Below are 24,199 nucleotides of genomic sequence, written 5' to 3'. Positions count from 1 at the left end.
GAAAGCGTGGGCGTGGAGGGGCTCCACTTAATATTTACAGAAAATGTGAGCATAGGCTTCAAGTTAGATCGGCACGTCCCCTCCAGCGTTCAACACTTCCCCTGCAGCGCCCGTCCCTAACCCCAATCACTGCCGCTCTCCCCAAACGTGCCCTGCCGACTGACATCTACCGGCCACGGTATTTTGTGCGAAAAACAGCTACGCTGAAAACCTTTTAAAACATCGATTGTTAATTACACAATGCAGACAACACAATCATTTTGAGCCAGCCGGACCGGCCTGTGTGGCAGAGCGGTTCTAGGCGCTCCTGTCTGGAACCGCGTAACGGATACTGTTTCAGGTTCGAATCCTGCCTCCGGCATGGACGTGTGTGATGTCCTTAGGTTAGTTAGGTTTAAGTAGTTCTAAGTTCTAGGGAACTGATGACCTCAGATGTTAAGTCCCATAGTGCTCAGAGCCATTTGAACCATCTGAATAATCCTTTTGCCTTGACAGATGTTCAGATGTGTGTGAATTCCTAAGGGACTAAACTGCTTAGGTCTTCAGTCCCTAGTCTTACACACTACTTAGACCAACTTATGCTAAGAACAACACACACACCCATGCCGGAGATAGGACTCGAACCTCCGGTGGGAGTGACCGCGCAGTCCGTGACATGGCGCCTCAAACCACGCGGCCACTCCGCGCGGCTGCCTTGACACACTCTCTCAGTAACAGTGACATATTTAACTTCCTGGCAGATTAAAACTGTGTGCCCGACCGAGACTCGAACTCGGGACCTTTGCCTTTCGCGGGCAACTGCTCTACCATCTGAGCTACCGAAGCACGACTCACGCCCGGTACACACAGCTTTACTTCTGCCAGTATCTCGTCTCCTACCTTCCAAACTTTACAGAAGCTGTGAGTACCGGGCGTGAGTCGTGCTATGGTAGCTCAGATGGTAGAGCACTTGCCCGTGACAGGCAAAGGTCCCGAGTTCGAGTCTCGGTCGGGCACATAGTTTTAATCTGCCAGGAAGTTTCATATCAGCGCACACTCCGCTGCAGAGTGAAAATCTCATTCAGTGACATATTTAGACTGTGAATAACTCCTAATGCCGTCATTTAGTTTTAATTATGTCTCCTTTGGTGAATAATCTCGTACAACTAACATCAGAGTAGAGGACACGGTAGAGGAAAGAAAACTTGATGAAAACATGGGCTACATTTTGAAGACAGTCTACCTAGCGCATTCTTTCTGGTTATGAACCTGCAATTAGTTCAGTGTTTATTCCGTCAAGCAGTACAGTTAGATAGATGAAAAATTATGTGAACTTCAGCAAAATAAGCACATCAGACAAAACTGACGTACATGACAAAATCTCGTCAGGAAAGATTTGTAAACAGGTAGAGCCCAGTCAACGAAGACGAAGAAAGGTCGAGTAGGGGGACAAAAATGGTGTAATCGCAAATTTTTCTGCGGTGATAGGAAAGAGTGTCATGAACAATACACTAAACATCCCGAACGGCGGGTTGTAAGCATGAGCATAGGGATGGACTGGGGTGGGGGGGCGTTTAAATGTCTCTTTTTATGTTTTCCTTAAATAACTCGAAAACCCCGTCCTCTACCGAAAACGTTTTTCCAACCCTGCAACTTAGAAAGGCTTAGTCCTAGAGCAAAAACGAGTAAGACATTTATTGTATCAAGTTTAATGTAGTTTAATTTTGTACTGGGAAACAGCCGCGATTTACGAGTTATTCAGGAAAAACATAAAAAAACTTACCTTTAAACTCACGCCCACCCCTATGCTCACATCCCATCGGTAGGGATTTTTAGTATTTGTCACGACGCTACCACCTACCACTATACAGAAATTTTCGACTACAAGATTTATCTTGGTTGACTGCACCAGTAGCGCCACACATCGTCATGTTCATGAAGGTAATGGCCAAATTCTGCAGCAGTTCGTGGCAGTTTCGTTGGCAGAGAGATAAAAAGATGGAGAAACACTCTCTTACATAAATTTTTTATGTGGTATCAAGTTTCTGTGATCTACAGCTAAACTCACATGATGCTTTTCAAAACTGGGTAATCCTTCCCGCTTAAATGTGTGCATCGGGAATTTCTTAGTACACAGACACACACTGAGGTTATTCCAGTACTCACACATCAAGGATACATAACGGTGTTACGATATTCTACATCCACGATATCCTCCATCAAAAGCTAGAATATCAGGGGATTTACCACACTTCTTCGAAGCAATGGAAAGGAAATATTCCGCCGAAATTTGTTAGTAGGAATTAACTCTGATGGTTTCTTTTTTTATTTCATCAATATGAGTACAGGAGTATTCGTCTATATATGCCTACCTTATCTACTTCGCCCGCAAAATTATTTGAAAATGTAAACTTTAATGCAGGGTAAAATTTCACAGGATAATATCGACTAAAAAATTGACAACTAGGCAAGGAAATTGACTCATTCTGCAACAGCCGAAGTCGAGGCAACTGACAGATACATTCGCTTTTCAGAATATAATGAAATCCTCACAGGAAATGCTAAGAAAACAATCATTCATGAGCGTCACAGGGAAGAGAGAGAGAGAGAGAGAGAGAGAGAGTTGTGAGGGAGGGGGGGGGGGAGGGGGGAGTGGGGAACGGATGGAGACTGCTTTGTTAATACAACTGAATGCTTTCGAATCAATTATCCTAACAATTTTTTTCGCTCTTATGTTAGTACTTGATATCGTTACCATTCAAAAGAATGATCATAGATCAAAGATCCCTGCACTAGCTGAACAAAACATACAGGGATTACAATTTAAAAGTTTGTAGTAATAAAACTAAAATAATGGGATTCCTATGAAGGTATCCAATCAGATCAAAAGTGTTGTAGATAAATTAGTTTTAGAACAAGTACGTCGAATCTGTTACTTAACCTAAGTTTCGATTTAGACTCCGATATGGAAAATAAAATACACTACTGGCCATTAAAATTGCTACAGCACGAAAATGATGTGCTACAGACGCGAAATTTAACCGACAGGAAGAAGATGCTGTGGTATGCAAATGATTAGCTTTTCAGAGCATTCACACAATGTTGGCCCCGGTGGCGACACCTACAACGTGCTTACATGAGGAAACTTTCCAACCGATTTCTCATACACAAACAGCAGTTGACCGGCTTTGCCTGGTGAAACGTTGTTGTGATGCCTCGTGTAAGGAGGAGAAATGCGTACCATCACGTTCCCGACTTTCATAAAGGTCGGATTGTAGCCTATCGCGATTGCGGTTTATCGTATCGCGGCATTGCTGCTCGCGTTGGTCGAGATCCAATGACTGTTAGCAGAATATGGAATCGGTGGGTTCAGGAAGGTAATACGGAACGCGGTTACCCTTGACGCTGCATCACAGACAGGAGCGCATGCGATGGTGTGCTCAACGATGAACCTGGGTGCACGAATGGCAAAACGCTATTTTTTCGGATGAATCCAGGTTCTGTTTGCAGCACCATGATGGTCGCATCCGTGTTTGGCGACATCGTGGTGAACGCACGTTGGAAGCGTGTATTCATCGTCGCCGTACTGCGTATCACCCGGCGTGATGGTATGGGATGCCATTGGTTACACGTCTCGATCACCTCTTGTTCGCATTGACGGTTATTTGAACAGTGAACGTTACATTTCAGATATGTTACGACCCGTGGCTCTACCCTTCATTCGATCCCCGCAAAACCCTACATTTCAGCAGGATAATGCACGACCGCATGTTGCAGGTCCTGTACGGGCCTTTCTGGATACAGAAAATGTAAACGTAGAAGATACAAAATTATTGTCAATGCTGTAACCAAGCAAAAGCTGTTTTATTTTGTGTTTCTTTCCTTTTGTCCCTTCTTTTTTGTTTACGTACTTTATTTAGTAAAGAAAATGTAGATCATTTAGTGGTAGGGACGCAATTCGAAATCCTATGCTCATATACTTATGACGCAAAACTAGTTTTTTGTCGTACTGTACTTTGAAATAAGCCAGCGGGGTCCGGAACACCCGTAAATGAAATAATAAGTATGGTATTACCGCAATGCAAACACATAACCGTGTAACACAATGAAAGAAAAATTCTTACTGTCACATGCAAGATTCGAACCGTTAGCGCATACGCGCTATCGTCGTGCATGTAGGCCCGGAGCCACACTGACGTGAATACTTGACTTCGGTTGGGAAGATCAGGAGGGACAGACAAATACGCTCAACAGCTGCACGTGCCGCTGCCGACCCATGTTCAACATTTGTCATTCACTTTTCGGGTATTTTCTGACATTTGCGGCCCCGTGTGTCCTTTGTTAAATTACTTGTCTCATTGTCGTGTTGGGGTTTTAAAACATTAATAAGGATCATCCTGTACAGGGGAACGTCACTACTCCGACCTCGAATGGTCCGTCTCTCCGTGTAGCACGACGAGCCCATTTGCGGTTTTGTTTACCTACAAGGGCCGCTGCTACATTCAGATCTGGACTTGTCCGTGACTCATCGTCTGCGATATGGATCGGTAGGCAGTTGGCCGTTGCTACATACAATAGTTCGATCAGTTTTAGCACGAAACGACTTGTTTGTAAGTCGATCAGCAGCTGTTATTGTGCACGCTTTGTTTTACAGATTAGTGACAGTGCTCCTGTTACATATTGATGTGTGTGAAAATAAATTGTGCTACCAACTATAGGTACACATGTTGCGCTCAGTGACTTGAGTGAGTGGATCAGTACAGCTGACGTTCACTGCACAACTCACTGACGCTGTTATTCGAAAACCGATGAGACCGAAAAAGATGATGACGACAAGAAAAGTAACGAACCTACAGCTCGAGTATCACACACAAATGCTAAAAATGCATGTCATATAGCCCTTCAGTACATCGAACAAAGCTCTACGTTTACCGCAATAGACATTTTGTGGATTAGGAAATACCGGAACATCGCAGCAAAATCAATATCGATCGTCGTCTGCGTTTTCTTTTCTATTTGTTACTGTTTTAACATGTAATCGTATTCCAGACAGTATTATCAGTTGTAAAGGGATATTATGGGCCAGTAACAGTGTTCCTCTACTAATCCGATCTCTTTTGGGTTCCGACCACACTCCTGGTCCAGTATGGGTCGGATTAGTGAGGTTCCACTGTACATTCACGTACGAAATTCGTTACAAACGGTCCATCTGAGTTTGAGAGTAACAGAAACATTCACAAGTAAAACACTAGGAGGAAAAATAATGTGCATTACCCTTTAACGAATCCATCGTTGGCACAGATAGAGGTGAAAACTCTTTGACAACGTACCCACGGACAAACAATGTCTGAACGCATAGCAGAAAATCTTTCAATATGAATCAAAAGACGTTTCTGCGTGACAAATCCACCTGTCCCACAGAGGAATTCTTGAAAAGAAATAGTAAGTACAGGGTTATTACAAATGATTGAAGCGATTTCACAGCTCTACAACAACTTTATTATTTGAGGTATTTTCACAATGCTTTGCACACACATACAAAAACTCAAAAAGTTTTTTTTAGGCATTCACAAATGTTCGATATGTGCCCCTTTAGTGATTCAGCAGACATCAAGCCGATAATCGAGTTCCTCCCACACTCGGCGCAGCATGTCCCCATCAATGAGTTCGAAAGCATCGTTGATGCGAGCTCGCAGTTCTGGCACGTTTCTTGGTAGAGGAGGTTTAAACACTGAATCTTTCACATAACCCCACAGAAAGAAATCGCATGGGGTTAAGTCGGGAGAGCGTGGAGGCCATGACATGAATTGCTAATCATGATCTCCACCGCGCCGAAAATTCAAAGCGTTTCACTTTGTCATCGGGTGTCAGGGCTTGTAGCAATTGTAAACGGTAAGGCTTCTGCTTTAGCCTTTTCCGTAAGATTTTCCAAAACGTCGGCTGTGGTACGTTTAGCTCCCTGCTTGCTTTATTCGTCGACTTCCGCGGGCTACGCGTGAAACTCGCCCGCACGCGTTCAACCGTTTCTTCGCTCACTGCAGGCCGACCCGTTGATTTCCCCTTACAGAGGCATCCAGAAGCTTTAAACTGCGCATACCATCGCCGAATGGAGTTAGCAGTTGGTGGATCTTTGTTGAACTTCGTCCTGAAGTGTCGTTGCACTGTTATGACTGACTGATGTGAGTGCATTTCAAGCACGACATACGCTTTCTCGGCTCCTGTCGCCATTTTGTCTCACTGCGCTCTCGAGCGCTCTGGCGGCAGAAACCTGAAGTGCGGCTTCATGAGTTTTTCTACGTATCTGTAGTGTGTCGTGACCATATGTCAACGAATGGAGCTACAGTGAATTTATGAAATCGCTTCAATCATTTGTAATAGCCCTGTAATTTTTAGAGAGTAGACTTTTTATGTGTTCTAGATTTTTTCCTGTCGACGTGTTCCACATCGTAACGTTTATCGTGAATACACTGATGAGCCAAAACATTATGATGATCTACTCAAAAGCGTGTTGGTCCACCTCTGGAACGCAATTCAGCAGTGATTCTGCGTGTCATGGATTCTACAAGTACTTGACAGAGGTTCGTGGCATCAGGTGCCTACGCACAGGTCACACACTCCCCGTAATTTACGGGTAGTCGGTTTGTGCGCGCGGAGATGAGGCCCGATAGCGTCCCAGGTGTGTTTCATCGGTTTCAGATAAGCCGAATTTGGTGGTCAAGACATCAACGTGAGTTCACTATCGTGCTTCTCAAACCACTGCAGCACGATTCTGATCTTGTGACACGGACAGTTATCCTGATGGAAGATGCTACCGCTGTTGAGAAAGACATCGAGCATAAATCTTGAATAATGTTCACGTAGTCCACGGCTATCATGGTGCCTTCGGTTACTATCGCAGGTCCCACGGAAGGCAGGTGAATGTCCTCCATAACATAATACTGCTCCCACCTGCCAGCGTCTTTGGCGCGGTGCACGTTTCGATCAGTCGTTCACGTGGATCGTGAAGTATCTGGACACGACCACCGACCTGGTTTAACAATAAACGGGGTGCATCCGACCAGGCGACACGATTCCATTGGTCCGCAGTCCAATCTCGATGATTCCGTGCCTACTGTAATTGTAAATGACGATGTTGTTCGCTCAGCATGGGAACAGGTGCGGTCCTCTGCTGTGGAACACCGTGTTCAACACTGTGCGCTGAACGGTGTGTTCCAAAACACATGTGCCTGCGCCGGCACTCTACTCTGACGTCAGATCTGCCACAGGTCACCGCCTATCTTGCTTTAGAGAGCGGGCAAGCTTCCGAGCCCTATGTTTCGTGATGCGGTATGGACGCCCAACTTCTTGTCGCCTACTGGTGGTTTCAGCATTCTTCAACCACTTTCCATAGATGCTGAAGAGAGTAGCATTCGAACAGCCGACCACCTTCGCCGTTTCCGAGATGCTCGCTCCCAGGCACTGGGCCACAACAATCCGGCTGTGCTCAAAGTCGCCAAAGTCTGCGAATCTTCGCATTTGCGTCACTTACCGTCGCTAGAATTACTCCCTGTTCGCCTCTGCTCCGCCTCTGCTCCGCTCATATACTTCTCTTATCGAGTCGTGTGCCCTCGGCGCCACCGTGCAGCATAGAGCTTCAGTGGTCATAATGTTTTGACTCGTCAGTGTATGTTCTGTGGAACAAGTAACCGAGTTCCGCCTCTCTGCTGGGTTGGCAGGAGGAGCCGCCCAGCGATGAGGAGGACCAACACAGCAAGGTGGAGCAGCCGCCGCCGCCGCCCCCGCCGCCCACACACGCCAAGTACCGCGTCAACCCGGCAGACGCGCCCATTACGCCGCCGATGACGCCCCCGCGCCACGGAGCCGCTTCCTGCAAGACAGCCGCAGCGGCCGCCTCTGCCTGTGCCCCACCGCCCCCGCCGCCTCCCACGCCGCAGCCGCAGCAGGAGCGAGGCACGCACTACTCGATTGCCGTGACGCTGCCGCTGCCGCCGCCACCGCCGCCGCCGCCGCCGCCGCCGCCGTCAGCGCCACCGCCACCGCCACCCCCTGCGCCGGCGGACGAGCACGCGCGTACCGTGCACATGTTGCTGACGGTTCCTCCGCCGCCCCCGCCAGCGCAGCCGCCGCCGCCGCCACCACCAAAGCCGCCGCCGCCGCCGCCGCCTACGACCGGCGGCAGACAACTGAACCGGCTGCCGCCGCCGCCGGCCGTGCGCTACGGCCCGCCCACCGTCCTGCCGCCTCGCGAGCTGACAGCCAGCGCCCACCCCCCCTCGTTGGAGGACCGGCAGCAGCAGCGCACTGGCGCCACCGAACGGCCACTGGCCGCCCACGCACCGACTCCGTATCCTCCACCGCCTCCCAACTGCAAAGACAATGCTCTTCCGACTCACAGCGGAAACGTCCGGGAGCGGAGTCCACCGCGCGAGAAGCAAAGTGCTGCACCTCCCAGTTTACCGTACAACTTTCAAGTTGACTTCTCAGTCCCACCTCCACCAATATCTCAGACACCTAGCATACCCTCAAACATACTATCACTTCTCGGACATGCTGCATTTGAGCATACTACAAATGGCTTCCTACTAAATGTTCCTCCATCAAATGTTTCTCAACCTCACATGTCCCATCCCCGAGAACATACACAAACTGTTCCACCGACTTACCCGAATGAAGTCCAAGTGTCGCAGCTGCGCACCGTGACTCCATTTAACTCGACTCCGGCTGCTGTGTCACAGCCCTTTATGCCGGTGCATCATTTTCCTCCATCTCACACTGTGTCTCCAGCTAACAATAACCACTCCCTCATGCCTCTGCACCATTTGACCCAACCCCAGGTGCCAAGACACGAGGCACCACCTCATGTGTCCCAGCATCGTATGCCTACACATCACAGTTCTCATTCCCACATACCTACCCACCGTCCTTACCCACCTATGACCCCACTTCCCCACATGCCCCTAACTGATGTGCCACCCACCCATGGAAAATCGCCCCACAGGGCACAGCAACATCGACCGCATTCACGAAGAATGACCGAACATTCCACTGCTCACTGTAGACCGCAGCCTTATGTCACAGAGTCGTATAAGAATGCTTCTTTGGACACACCGTTTGCAAATCGTGGAGGCACACATCACACCTCTCGTGAAGCATTTAGGGACGAGTACAATCCGTGCTACAGAAGGGATGATCGTGAAGCCTCTAGCTTGGCCAATGGCCTGCCCAATTTTCTGAACTTCTGGGTACCTCCACCATTGCAGACTCCACGCTTACGGCCACCACCTTTACCACCGCCTCTGCCACCATCTCTACAGTCACCACAGCAGCATATGGAATCGTCAAACCAGACGCTGTTGTCGCACCTACTGGCTATGCCGACACCACCTCCAGACCAGCATGACAAGACTCTGTCTCCTGTTACAGGAAATCTGTATTCAAGTCATCCTCACGGTTACCATGAGCAGTACTGGAACCAGCAAAGCAAATCATCTCCACCTATAGGTAAGTGGCCTTTATTCAGAGGAGGATATAACTTATTAATGAAAGTTGTCATTCCACTTTGGCCATACCAGAAGCCTTCGTTGTTATACATCAAGATTGCAGTTTCAGCATTTTGTCCTCACCACATCATCATGTGTTCTGGAATGAATAAGTCCCTATGTATATAAATACTTCACATAAAGTTTTGCATCACCTCGGTTCCGAGAGTTCCGGAACCTGTACAGATAACTGGAATAGAGGTCAACACAAACATCATTTCCGCCCTTTTTATTGCTCATGAAAACCACACATTGCATGTTGTACCACCATACAGCGAGACCTTCAGAGGTGGTGGCCCAGATTGCTGTACACATCGGTACCTCTAATACCCAGTAGCACGTCCTCTTGCATTGATGAGTGCCTGTATTCGTCGTGGCATACTATCCACAGGTTCATCAAGGCACTGTTGGTCCAGATTGTTCCGCTCCTTAACGGCGATTCGGCGCATATCCCTCAGAGTGGTTGGTGGGTCAGGTCGTCCATAAACAGCCCTTTTCAATCTATCCTACGTATGTTCGATAGGGTTCATGTCTGGCCACTCTAGTCGAGAGATGTCGTTATCCTGAAGAAAGTCACTCACAAGATGTGCACGATGGCAGCGCGAATTGTCGTCCATGAAGACGAATGCCTCGCCAATGTGCTGCCGATATGGTTGTACTATCGGTCGCAGGATGGCGTTCACGTATCGCACAGCCGTTAGGGCGCATTCCACGACCACCAACGGCGTACGACGGCCCCATGTAATGCTACCCCAAAACAGCAGGGAAACTCCACCTTGCTGCACTCGCTGGACAGTGTGTCTAAGGCGTTCAGCCTGACCGGGTTGCCTCCAGACACGTCTCCGACGATTGTCTGATTGAGAACGTGATGCCAATCCTGAGCGGTCCACTCGGCATGTTGTTGGGCCCATCTGTACCGCGCTGCATGGTGTCGTGATTGCATAGATGGACCTCGCCATGGACGTCGGGAGTGAACTTGCGCATCACGTAGCCTATTGCGCACAGTTTGAGTCGTAACACGACGTCCTATGGCTGAACGAAAAGGATTATTCAACACTGTGGCGTTGCTGTCAGGGTTCCTCCGAGCCATAATCCGTAGGTAGCGGTCATCCGCTATAGCAGTAGCCCTTTGGCTGACTGAACGAGGCATGTCATGTACAGTTCCTGTCTCTCTGTGTCTCCTCCATGTCCGAACAACATCGCTTTGGTCCACTCCGAGACGCCTGGACACTTCCCTTGTTGGGAGCCCTTCCTGGCACAAAGTAACAGTGCGGACGCGATCGAACTGGGGTATTGACCGTCTGGGCTTGGTTGAACTGCAGACAACATGAGCCGTGCACCTCCTTGTGGAACTGATCGGCTGTCGGACCCCCTTCATCTAACAGGCGCTGGCATGCATGGTTGTTTAAATCTTTGGGCGGATTTAGTGGCATTTCTGAACAGTCAAAGGGACTGCTCTGTGATACAATATCTACAGTCAACGTCTATCTTCAGGAGTTCTGGGAACCGGGGTGATGCAAAACTTTTTTTGATATATATATGAAGTTCACAAATTAAATATGAATGTAGAATTACTTACGTGGGCAAATGGCCGCCATTGATATTGATGCAGCGCTGTGTTCGATTTAGCAGCTCTGCCGGAGGAATAGCAGCTATTACATTTTCTAGGGTCTTCCAGTGTGTGAAGATTATCTGAGCATCCCTGACCCTTCAATTTACCCCACAGATATAAATCACAGGGAAAGAGATGAGACTAGCGAGGTGTCTAGGAGGTTATTCTGCCTACTCTAACTGTTCTCTCCTCGTCATCCACCTCACACACTTGTGACAAGGTTGTCAAGGTAGTATGTGCTGTTGCTCTGTCTTGCTGAAAATATCAATACATTCGTTCATCATCTGTGAGTTGATTCACGTACGGATTTAAACACTTTCTGAACGTACTGGTTAGGATAAAGAATTTGGTGAAAGAATCGTTTCACGGTGCGGACACCAGACATTGTGCACTCTACACCAATCTTGAGATTATTCAACGATTCTTCAAAGTACTGATGGAAATAGTCTGATGGATAATGGCCCATGTTCTGTGGGTTTACATACGAACAAGTCCTCAAATGAAGAAATGAAAAACAGAGGATCCAAAAGTAGTGATTCCAGTTCACTCAGAAACCAAATTCCCACTTGCACAGATAAACGGCGTCGAGGATTTCGTCGGACTTTGTTCCAGGTCATCTTTCTCCCTAGTAATGATTTTGGGTGATCGAACAAATATGGTACAAGAAACTGAAACAAAAAGTGCAGCCACCAGTGAGAACTGGTGCTAATTAGCTAATGACTGGCATATCTTGAGGTTGGTCTCAGGGTGAGGGTAAAACAACGATAAAATAATAAAACAAAACCTTACACAACTATAATTGTCATACAGCATAAACGAAAATGTAGTTGCGCATAAGCATCAGAATAAGTAACCTATAAAAACCTAATGATAAATAAAATGAGTTAATATCAAAGACAAGTGACGCTATGTGTGGGAAATTTGTGGATTAATCTCCTAACAGCTGTAGTGAACTCAATAGCATATTAGTAGGGAACTTGTCAGTAAAAACAATGTACGAAGCGCATCATGGAACTGGAAACAGTAACTGGTGTAAGTGAAGAGACAATTCTCAATCATTGGCAAATATTAAGTGTCGGAAAGTGACTATAGAGAAAGGAAAGTATGGGCACCATTGTACTACAGTAAAACGACGAGTATCGAGAGATTTGCAGGTCGCAAGTACCACTCGTAATAGAATTCTACCTAGCAGGCTGCATACCTAAAACACGCCGCTGAACGGGTGTAGAGAGTTCAATAGCGTGGTAACAGGAATACGGCCGAGCAAACACGAGATGAACCAAGCGGTGAGAAGCAATAACTGGAGTAAATGGAGAAACAGTTCTCGTTGTTAGTCAGTAGCTACAACGACGAGTCAAAAATAACTATAGTAGAAAGGAAACGCCCGCATCTCGTGGTCGTGCGGTAGCGTTCTCGCTTCCCACGCCCGGGTTCCCGGGTTCGATTCCCGGCGGGGTCAGGGATTTTCTCTGCCTCGTGATGGCTGGGTGTTGTGTGCTGTCCTTAGGTTAGTTAGGTTTAAGTAGTTCTAAGTTCTAGGGGACTGATGACCATAGATGTTAAGTTCAATAGTGCTCAGAGCCATTTGAACCTTTAGAAAGGACACGTGGTCATCATTGCGTACTTTTGTTACTGTGGAGTAAATACTTCAGGAAATTTTAGTATGGTAGTTAGCTGAAAGGTGCGGGTAGTGTGTCGTATAATTATTGCCTGCCTTTTGGATGGATTAATCTTAAGGAGCCATTGGTTACACCAGGAGGTAAAGTGGCTGAGGTAGATTTGGAGGGACCGTTGGGATTTCTGGAGCGTAGGACAGAAGGCGAGGGAAGCAGTGCCATCAGCGTACTGGAGGGAAGGAGGTGGATGGGAGGACGTCGTTTGGATATTTCAACAGTCACATTCATAGTTCTCATTTGAAGCTCTAAATCATTCACTAATAAATACCGGATTGAGTAGATATAATATTTCTCTATAAACAATTAAAAACCAGCATTTGCTAATAAAATTTAAATAACGAAACAGAAATTCGTTTTTGTTGAAAATGCGTTTTTTTACCTCAAATACTTACCCAAAAGCTCTGAAAACGCAATTAAAAGTAAGTTCACTTCCATATCCTGCTTGCTACCATCACCAGCAGAGTGCTGCACTGTAAAGAACGAAGTCATAGCGCCACCAGCAGACAGCTGCATTGTAAAACAAGGATGTTCGATCTTTAGACCACGATTTCACTCTGCCGTCGATAGATTGCTGCACGGTTGAAAACGTAACAGACTTATAAATTAATTATTTATCCACACTACATCTAAGATGGTGACTTACAACCTTACATCACACCCTCAAAGCATATATTGCAGCATTTAGAAAAGTTCTCAAGCAACATTTAAGGAGGGAGAAAGTAAATGCATCGTGTTTAAAAAAAAAAAAAAAAAAAAAAGAAAAAAAAAAAAAAAAAAAGAAAGAAAGAACTGTAACCAACTACAGCACCACAAAGACACACAACACAATTGTCTTGTTAGGCAAAGAAAGAATAAGAACATGTATCCATGTATCCTACAGCTTGCAAACACACAACCTGAAATGCGGTAATAGTGAGAGCTATGACATTTCCGAAGACAATGAGTCGCTATCTCAGAAAATCTATTTATCACACATTGCAAGACGTCTCACACTTTTCAAGAACAAGTTAAATATTGATGCATCTGATGTATCTGTCTGACACATTAATATACATGTTTATCGTAAGATAAAATCGCTACGAAAATTCGACTTTGTCCACTTTTCAGACACAAAGAGCTATCATTATACGCCTAACATAAGACTTTATATGGACACCCTCCATTGCTCAAATACTAAACAAATGCCACTCCACGTATTAAATTGATGCTATTCTCTATACCGTATGAATATTTAGATGTTGTCGTGTTCCGAAATTTAGTGGGCCACTGGAAATGACGTTAGAGATTATACTGGTCCATGAAACTACCTCAACTGGAATATTAGCTTAATATCAAGACCTCAACCACATCATCTGTATTAGGACTTCCAATAAGCGTAGTTCAAACAAACTAGCTGCAAATTTTACGAGGTTTGATATCTAATCATTGTAGTGTAACAGCATGAAATTGCCAGTTCGCAGAGACGAAGATATTGGACGTCGTAGTACATGGAAAAAAAGAGAAGAAATAATGTGATTACAGCAGCAAAAGCGGTGAGGCATTACCAGTAATTGCCGAAGTGATATAATTATACTGGATAATGATAGAAGCTGAAGGAATGAATTAAAACTCGTGCCAGAGCCAGGACTTGAACCCAGGTCTCCTGCTTACTAGGCTGATGTACTATACATTACATCATAGTAGCGTTGTGGTAGCCAGCGCTGCCTGGCCAGACAGAATCCGGCCTGCCGCTGCGACGGACGGCGCAGCGGGTTGCCGGGCCCGACAGCGGCCAGGGACGACACACAGGCAACGGCCGCAGTGACTCTTGCTGCGTCAGCTGTTACACTGTGGAAGGGGCCGAACCCCATTATTGAGCTTGCATGCGTAGCGCGATTGTCTTGGCGTTAGACGATTTGGAAGCTTCACGCTTCTTTGTGCGAGTACTTTTTTTTTTTTTTTAAGTGCAGAAATGAGTCGTTCGGACGAGGAAGAACTCCTCCTCGCATTAGCGATACGAAATGGCACCAAGAAGAGGAGATGTTGGGTGCACGACATTAATAGCAAGAGAGAAAGCTTAGGAGAATACCACCGTCTGTGTATTGAACTAGAGTCTGACGAAGATAGGTTCTTCAAGTATTTTCGTATGTCGCGAGAATGTTTCGAGGAACTGCATCTCCTGATAGAAGGGAGCACCGAGAAGTGCACAACGAACTGGAGAAAGCCAATCGATACAAGGCAAAGACTAGCCATTTATTTGAGCTAAGTTTACCATTTGTGGCCTCTTTGTGCTTCATACAGAAGTCATATAAATAATTCCATTTCAGTTTTGCTGTATCGTATGAAAGGTTCGGCGGAAAAAAGTGCTATCCCACAATGTAATTAGGAATGGAGTGATGAATTGATCTGCAGTGTTTACGATTACAGCAAACGATAGTTAACATCTACTTCCGTATGTCCCACTAGGCTGAACTTTCTACTAAATAGATTGTTTTGTTTCATTGTATTCATAACATTGTCACTGAATTTAAACAAACATATCTTTGGTCGTTAACTTGTCTATTCGTTCTACCAGCATAATTTATTTTAACCTTTTCCAGATATTTGGCTACAGGCGACAGTCAGCAGACCATAGCTTTTTCTTTTCGGTTAGGATGTTCAACGGTCTCAGAAATTGTGAAAGAAGTGTGCCAGGCAATATGGACTGTTCTACAGCCCAAGTATTTGCCTACTCCTACAGCAGAGATGTGGAAGAAATCTGAAGAAGGATTTCTAGAACTTTGGGGGTTTCCGAACTGCCTTGGAAGCATAGACGGAAAGCATATCAGGTTAAAATGCCCGAAGGATAGTGGATCCCAGTACTTCTGTTATAAACAATTCTTTTCGCTAGCTCTCCTGGCGATCGTTGATCCATACTACAATTTTACAGTAGTTGACATCGGAAGCTATGGACGTCACAGTGAGAACACTATTTTTGAGAATTCAGCTTTCTATCAAGAGTATATCGAGGGCAAAAGTATTCTACCTCCAAAGCCACTACCGGGTATAGACATCCCTGTTCCTCGTGTTTTCGTTGGTGATGAAGGTTTTGCACTTCAAACTTATTTGCTGAGACCATATCCAAAACCTGCAGTAATCAACAATGCAAAGAAGAAGCAATTCAATGCCTGGCTTAGCCGATCACGTCGTGTAGTGGAAAATGCCTTTGGTATGTTGGCAATGAAATGGCGCGTATTTTTAAGAGCCATAGAAACCGATGTTGAAACTGCAGAACATATTGTTAAAGCGGCATGCTGTTTACACAATTACGTTATATCATGTAATAACAAAGAATACCCACCTTCTGAAAGGGAAGAAGAGTTCACGCCAATACGTGCATTCGTAGATATTGGATCAACTAATCGAAGGTTACCTATTGCTGCAATTCAAGTTCGTGAACATTTTGCTGATTATTTCAACAGAAGATAAATATATTGTTGTGCGATTACCTTTGAATACCTACCAAGTGTTTCGACAAGTTTGTCAACACAACGCATTTGTGACAAAAGCAATGAAGTTTTGATAAACTGCGAAAGGGCTAATATGTGAGAACAGAAAGACTAGCAGATTCTTTAGAAAAGTTCAATGTTTTGTGTATTCCATTTGCTACAGCAATTGGTTAACAAAATATTAATATTATTTGTATACAAGTGTAAATTACACAAGTACAGAACTTTTACATGTGAAAAATCTGATGTGCTCAAAGTTGTGTGAGGGTGATCTTATCAGGATTCATGTCCTGACCTACATCGTCAGTTGATGTGCCAGTATTTGCACCACCAAATGCAGCGGGTTCACGGAAATCAACGTGGGCCGAGTCTACTCAAAGACTTTGAGAGACATGTGTTGGCTGTTGCTCATCTAATTCCGCGAGCTCAGCCTCCGTAAATAACTGTGTCAGTTGAACTTTAAGCTTAACTTGTGATCTAATTGTAAGACGTTTGTATGTTTTTGCATAGCTTAAAAATAAATGATCAACTTCATCATACTTATCCTTATAATGATGTTTCTTTTGCAAGTAACTAATTATACACTCAACATCAGCACTTCGTCCCTGCTTTCTAGTTTTTTTAGCGGTTGGCTTCTTTCGTGCTGAAGATGGTTCCAAAACCTCTGTGCACTGCTCCTGAGATTCTCCTTCATACTCATGTGTTAGTAACTCTGGCTGAGGAAAAATTGTGGGGTCTGATGAGTGTTCAGCTGACTGTGAACTTGTCACTTGTGACGGCCTCTCTTCAGCAAGGAATATTTGATGTTGGTCGTGCTTCCAGAGCACAGTCCATGCACCTCATGTGTTCACTCCACGGCCATGATCTGTACCGTTTCAAGCTCTGTCCAGTGGTGCCTTTTACCATCTTCTTGTGTTTGATGTAGGCATCTCTCAAGTTCCTCCACTTCGTTTTCAAGGTCTAGGCTGCAAATGAACAAATGTACCGGTAATGTATTCTTGTAGATGTATAAATAAAATAATGACTGTGGCAGATGTCTGAAATGGAAAAAATCACATTCAAAGAGATCTCTAATGTTAATATCATATGAAAATGCTTCTTATGATATGCTACTATTCCCATTCAAATATGAAATTCTCTTTCCGTATTTGTTCCTCTAGTATTGAGTATTCGTCCTGTGACAGTTTTTTTTCCGCATATTTGGCAAGTTGACAAAACCAGAACGGTAGTATTTACATCTGAAGTAGAACATTCTACCATTTCTTGGCAGTAAAACAAATGGGTATTAATATATCGAACTATATAAGCATTTGTATGATCCATGTGAACTCTTAACAAGCTGAGCCTGTCATAGTCATGGAGACAGACACTATAGCATCTCATAAGGCAATTAACTGCAGAGCAAGACATGTCGCATTTTCAATAAATGGCAGTTACGTGGTTACTACAATATCACATTTGGGTAACAAAATACCTTTTAAGGAAAGATAACCAAGACACCTCTGTGACGCTACAAACAATATCCTATTTCTGTGTAATTTAGTCGATAAATTCTTAAGTGACTGTAAATGTTAAACAAACAACAATGTTTCAGATCATTGGCAAAATTATTCTCATAATATCGGAAATACTACTTTAATTTGTATCGTGGAGGAGTTGCGTGGAATAGCATCTTGTGTTGTTAGCGTTAAAAACAAGCATGGGAATAACACACGACCTCAAAATATACGACGTGGGGAGAGACAATGAATTTTCGTTTAAATGGAACACTATTATCATACATCAAGACCGATTTTAACAAAGGTGACGGTTCTTTTCTCTTTCCACATTCTGTGTGTAGTTTTCCATTATGATGGCATCGTTGCTTACATACTTCCAGCTCCTTTAAGTTATAATATACACTAGATAAATTCCAGTACTTAATAATATACTTTACTACATTTTTGCTTTTGTGGAACTTTACCATTTTGATCCAGTTTAGCAGCTGTATCCCTCCAAGCATTAGCCTTCTTCAGAATGTTCTTGTAATCAGGATCGCGTGTATCATACAAAAAGTTGTATTCTCTCACCTCCTCTGTAAGTCTTCCTGTGTCCATGATGCGCGCACTACGAGCTGCAAGACAAAAACTGGCGCACGCCGCCGCTTCCAGTGTGACAACAGAGCAGTTGAATGCGCCAACAGAGCAGCCGCTTCGGCTTGCTGCGAATCTGTAATGTGTGACAACCCGGCGGCGGCCGGTTTCCGTTGCGTCAGAGCCGCACCCTGTGTGACCGCCGCCATAGAGTAACGAGCGATTCAACAGTGCGGCCTGCCTTCTGCGGTTCAAGGCCGCAGGTGGGACGGCCAGGCCGGATTCTGTCTGGCCAGGCCGTAGGTCCGATGTCCTCCCTAACACAAACTTCCGTTCAATCTTTCACCCAATTTTCCCCTTCTCACATCGTCACTGTTGCCGAGGCTCGGGTGGGGGATGCTTCGTCCAAAACTTTCAGAAGTGCAGGTGGAGGCGAAGGACCCTCCCCTCCCCTCCCCTGTGCTCTCATGATTCCTGGAATGTCCTTGGAAACAAGAAAGTGGTGATACTGAAGTCAGCGAATTATTGGCACTTGCAATTGCGTCATTTTGTGGAAGCTGAAAGTGCAGCTGTAATACTGCCCCAAAGGTCAACAGTTGAAGGTTGGCTCGTACCTGCAGTGCCCCACTACTAATGTAGCTAGCTGTATGTAATAAGTACAGTAAATTTGACTACCTTTCCGTGAATGAGTAAGGGCTCATTAACTATAATCACTACTTGTAACTATAAAGTAGAGCATTTTAAGAATGGAGCACTTTAAGAATAGAATATGTATACATCATTATTTACATATTACTAACCACCTGTAGCAAAAATAAATCGCCACTTGTAGGTTGTAGATCGTTTAGTATCTGCAGTTATAAATAGTGAACTACCTAGTAATAGATGTGGCTAACCACCTAGAACTGAATATGCTTCAGCACTCATAACTGTAGATACAGTACCTAAAAAACTGTAGATACCTAAAAACCTGTAACTATAGATGATCTATCAATTTACTAAAAATCTGTGTTGTAAAAGAACTAGCTTTATGTAAAAGATGAACCAAACAGTAGAAGGTTGACTAATTGTAGCTGTGAATAGCTAGGTAACAGCGTACGTCCAAGTTGTAATGTGTAAAATACTGCTAAGGTTTTGGTGGTTATAAACAGCAAATTAACGACCGTCTGAGTACAGCGATTTACTGCAAATTATTGAAACTAACGCCCCCTTGCAAACAAGTAGCTGCAGTAGCGACTGCAACCTACCAATTTACAATGTTATACACATGAACATTAATAGGTTCATGTAATTAACTATCTACATCTAGGGAATCCAATTGTATATCAGAGGCTGGCTGTACAGCATTGGAATCGTAATAGACCAATAATAAGAAAAACGTGTTGGTGGCAAGGGGGTGGGGGGAACTGAGGATCGGAGGGGGAAGATTGGTTCTGAATACAGAGAAAAGAGCGAAGAAACAGAGAAGCTAAACTATATACGTAAAACTGTATGAGCGAAACGGAAGATGTCAGTTGGGGAGGGGGGAGAGGTGTGATACGGCAGTAAACTGGATGGGAACGGGTCGGTGCCTCCCTCCTAGCATGCTGCTCACCTCATTACAGCTGTTTGGGGATCGGTTTGGAAATTTCCTACCCATAGCGCCACTTGACGAGACGAACGAACGCGCCAGGAGCAGCAGCAGTTGTCTGATACACAGTAACTTAGTCTAATTTCTGTTTTCTTTTTTCACGTGCTTCTGCAAAGAAGTGATCTATAATGTCCTTGTGTAAGGCGGCTTCCTAGCGTAATTTTCCCGTCGCCAGAAGCTTCACGTCACGACACTGAGTTTAAATCTCGTGCTGGTGCACAGCATATAATTTACATCAGTGCATTCTAGTTTGCATACTTATCTCGTGCAGTACTTTGGGTAAGCAGAGTTATTAGTAAAAGGTTACAGTAGATACGTCGACTTCAGTAGAGAAACTTATTTCTGTTTCAGTAGAGAAACTTATTTCTGTTTAACAGCTTGCAGTCTCAGGCTATAGTGAGAAATCTGCAGAGCAGTTTTTAGTGTTTCTTTATTCTCCTCGTTATATTTTACGTACATTCCAAACTCAGTGGCGCCATTTGAGATGTTGTATCTACTTTTTTACACACGATATGGCTAGAGACTGTGCTAGTTGTGAGCAGACACAAGGAGAATTAGCTGCTGTCCGTAAACAGCTGGAAACTGCGTTGGCTATCGCCGACATGCTTCTGGCTGATGCTCAAAATTGCGGTGACATTGGGGGGCTGGGGACGAGACGTGCAACACCTTTGGTGCTTTTGGTCCGTCCTCACTCGAGAGTGGATGGCAGGCAGTGGAAGAGTCGGTGGCAGACAGTGGCGGGTTCGTGTATCACTGGGTGGAAGGCGAAAGAGGGGGCAGGTCGCACGGCTGGTTCCCTACGCCTTAGCAACAGGTACGAGTGTTGATGATAATTCTGAGCCAGCACGGGATGCCTCTCCTGTTGGGCCAGCGGCCGACTTTTTTGCCGAGCCCGGACAAGTGCAAGGGTGGCGCTTGTTATTCGGAACTCCAATGTTAGGCGGGTGATGGAGCCCCTCGGGGGAATAGCAGACAGGGTAGAAAAGGGTACCAGTGTGCACTCGGTATGTTTGCCGGGGGGTCTCGTCCGTGATGTGGAGGAGGCCCTGCCGGCGGCTATCGAGCGCGCTGGGTGCACCGGCTGCATGTAGTGGCACATGGCGGCACGAATGACGCCTGCCGCTTGGGTTCTGAGGCCATCCTTGGCTCCTTTCGGAGGATGGCTGATTTGGTGAAGGCGACTAGCATCGCACGTGGGGTGCATGCTGTCTATTTGTAGCATTGTACCCAGGGTTCATCGCGGTCCTCTGGTTTGGAGCAGAGTGGAAGGTCTAAACCAGAGGCTCAGATTATTCTGCGACCTTATCGGATGCGAATTTGTCGACCTCCGCTGTCGAGTGCAGAATTTTAGGGTTCCCCTTAATACTACACTACATGCAGGAAGCGGTTACTAGGGTAGCGGGGTACGTGTGGCGTGCACAAGAAATCCTGCGAGACTCAGCTCGCTCTGTTCCTCTATGAGTTCCACAGAGCAGTACACAACGCCGCTCAGGTTGATGTAGTATTGCTTGACTTCTGGAAGGCATTTGACACCGTCCCGCACTGCAGTTTAGATAAACAAATGCGAGCTTATCGAGTATCGGAGCAGATTTGCGGCTGGATTCAAGACTTTCTTGCAGATAGAACTCGACACGTCGCGCTAACCAGAACAAAATCGACATATGTAAAGTTAATTTCGGAATACACCAAGGAAGTGTGATAGGACAGTTACTGTTTACAATGTGTATAAACGATCTAGTAGGAAGCGTCGGATGCTGTTTAAGGCTGTTCGCAGATGATGCGATTGTCTACAACGAAGTGGAAACGCCAGAAGATAGTAAGAATTTGCAGAACGACCTGCAGAGGATTGATGACCGTGGCAGGCTCTGGCAGTTGACCCTGAACGTAAATAAATATAACATATTGCACATACGTAGGAAAATAAATCCACTTCTGTACAGCTACACTATTGATGACAAACTGCTAGAAACAGTGTCTACCGTAAAATATCTAGGATTAACTATCCAGAGCGACCTTTAAGTGGAATGACCGCGTGAAACAAATAGTGGGAAAAGCAGATGCCAGATTCAGATTCATAGGAAGAAACTGAAAAAAAAGTAACTCATTCACGAAGGAAGTGGCTTAAAGGAACTTGTTCGACCGATTCTTGAGTATTGTTCATCTATCTGGGATCGCTACCAGGCAGAACTCAAAAAATGGTTCAAATGGCTCTGAGCACTATGCGACTTAACTTCTGAGGTCATCACTCGCCTAGAACGTAGAACTAATTAAACCTAACTAACCTAAGGACATCACACACATCCATTCCCGAGGCAGGATTCGAACCTGAGACCGTAGCGGTCGCTCAGTTCCAGACTGTAGTGCCTGGAACCGCACGGTCACTCCAGCCGGCACAGGCAGGATTGATGGAGGAGATAGAGAAGATCCAATGAAGAGCGGCGTGTTTCGTCACGGGACCGTTTAGCTGGCGAGAGAGCGTTACGGAGATGCTAAACAAACTCCACTGGCAGACATTACAAGAGAGGCGTTGGGCATCACGGAGAGATTTACTGTTGAAATTTCGGGACAGCACTTTTCAGGAGGAGTCGGACAACATATTACTTCCCCCACATACATCTCACGTATTGACCACGAGGAGAAAATTGGAGAAATTAGAGCCAATACATAGGATTACCAACAATCATTCTTCCCACACACTATTTGCGATTGGAACAGGGTTGGAGGGACCAGATAGTGGTACCGGAAGTACCCTCCACCACACACCATTAGATGGCTTGCAGAGTAGAATGTAGATGTAGATTTAATGGATGTAATCAAGTGCTGTAAGTAGAACCCTCTATCATTAATATAAATGATATTTAATCTATTACAAATAAGGACCTTCTTGTTCCAAATTTAGTTTTCAGTCAATTACTTTAAACTATTTCAGGTGGCTTAGTGGCTTCACATAGATAATGTTTTTATATCAAACTGTACCCATTTTTTTCACCGCTGAAACTAAGGAAACTCAGCACCAGACCCGGATCAAATTGAAATTGTGACTGAAGAAATGGTCAATCTTACCAGGCAATTAAATTCAGCAGGTGGATGTTGATTACATTCAACACTGCTGCATTCACACAATCGGAAGCTGGCAACTGTTGAGCTTATAGAAATACATGGCCTGAGCAAAACATTGAATACCCTGATTCATTAGACTCAGTTTGATCAAAGTTCAGATGATGGTTGCAAACTTGACAGAAGGCCTCAGTTCGATTGAAAACGTACAAATTTTAGAAAAAAATAGACTCTAATGAAACATGCACTCCTGATACAAAAGAAGGAATAAAAAATTTATTAGCATGCTGCAAGGAAATTTTGTGTTAGAAGAAAAAGAATTCGACTTGTCAGACAATATTGTTAAATTTTATGAAGCCTTCTACATCACATTAACTTCAATTTACATTGTTGCAATGCATAATACTGTAGTGTAGTATAATCTGCTGTATTGTTGGACATTCTTCTTCTTAATTACATTGTTTTTGTTAGTCTCTGGCTCCAACTGAGCATAATTTCTATGTATTTATATGCAAAATTGGACCCTGACATATGCAACTTTGACTTACATGGTTATTGCTTGGTCCCGCCTATTGCATACGTCCAGGATATTATTTTATATTGCCAAACATTCCATTTAAGATACCATACTGTACAAACCCTATGCTTTAAACAAGACAAGGGTGATGAATGAAGACTTTTGTAGACATTGTGTCAGCCATCCATATCATAAACAAGGGATTCCTCCCCTTTTAGACAGTGAGGCAGCATGTGTAGTGACGGTCACTCACTGTGCAAGAAGTTCATTCGTAATATGATAATCTATGACTTTTTTGTTCAATTTAAAAATTATAACAAAGATCAGTGACAAATTATGTGTTTTAGCTAAATTATTCAACATATTTATTTACATAAAATATTACAGAACATGTATTTTTATGTGAACAAAATTTCATGTATGACTGAAGTATACTGTTTTCGTTTCAGGAATTTCTATCTTAAGTCACAGTTTTTTATCTATAAGCAAAAATAAACATTATATCTAAAAACAAAGATGCTGTAACTTACCAAACGAAAGTGTTGGTGTGTTGATAGAGACAAAAAACACACAAACACACACACAAATTTCAAGCTTTCGCAACCCACGGTTGCTTCATCAGGAAAGAGGAAAGGAGAGGGAAAGATGAA

General features: G+C 44.7%; 1 protein-coding gene across 1 annotated transcript in view; it reads left to right on the top strand.

The window, feature by feature from the left end:
* Nucleotides 1-24,199, top strand: part of LOC124598582 (mucin-6-like) — a 332,175-nt gene that overhangs the window by 166,071 nt on the left and 141,905 nt on the right. Inside the window, exon 5 of the mRNA XM_047136011.1 lies at nucleotides 7,695-9,480. Within this exon, the coding sequence (XP_046991967.1) occupies nucleotides 7,695-9,480 (1,786 nt within the window). The remainder of the gene's footprint in view (nucleotides 1-7,694; nucleotides 9,481-24,199) is intronic.

Source organism: Schistocerca americana, chromosome 1, assembly GCF_021461395.2.
Source record: "Schistocerca americana isolate TAMUIC-IGC-003095 chromosome 1, iqSchAmer2.1, whole genome shotgun sequence".
NCBI classification, from domain to species: Eukaryota; Metazoa; Arthropoda; class Insecta; order Orthoptera; family Acrididae; genus Schistocerca; species Schistocerca americana.
Note: the sequence above shows the minus strand (reverse complement) of the source record. Positions and strands in the feature narration are given on the sequence as shown.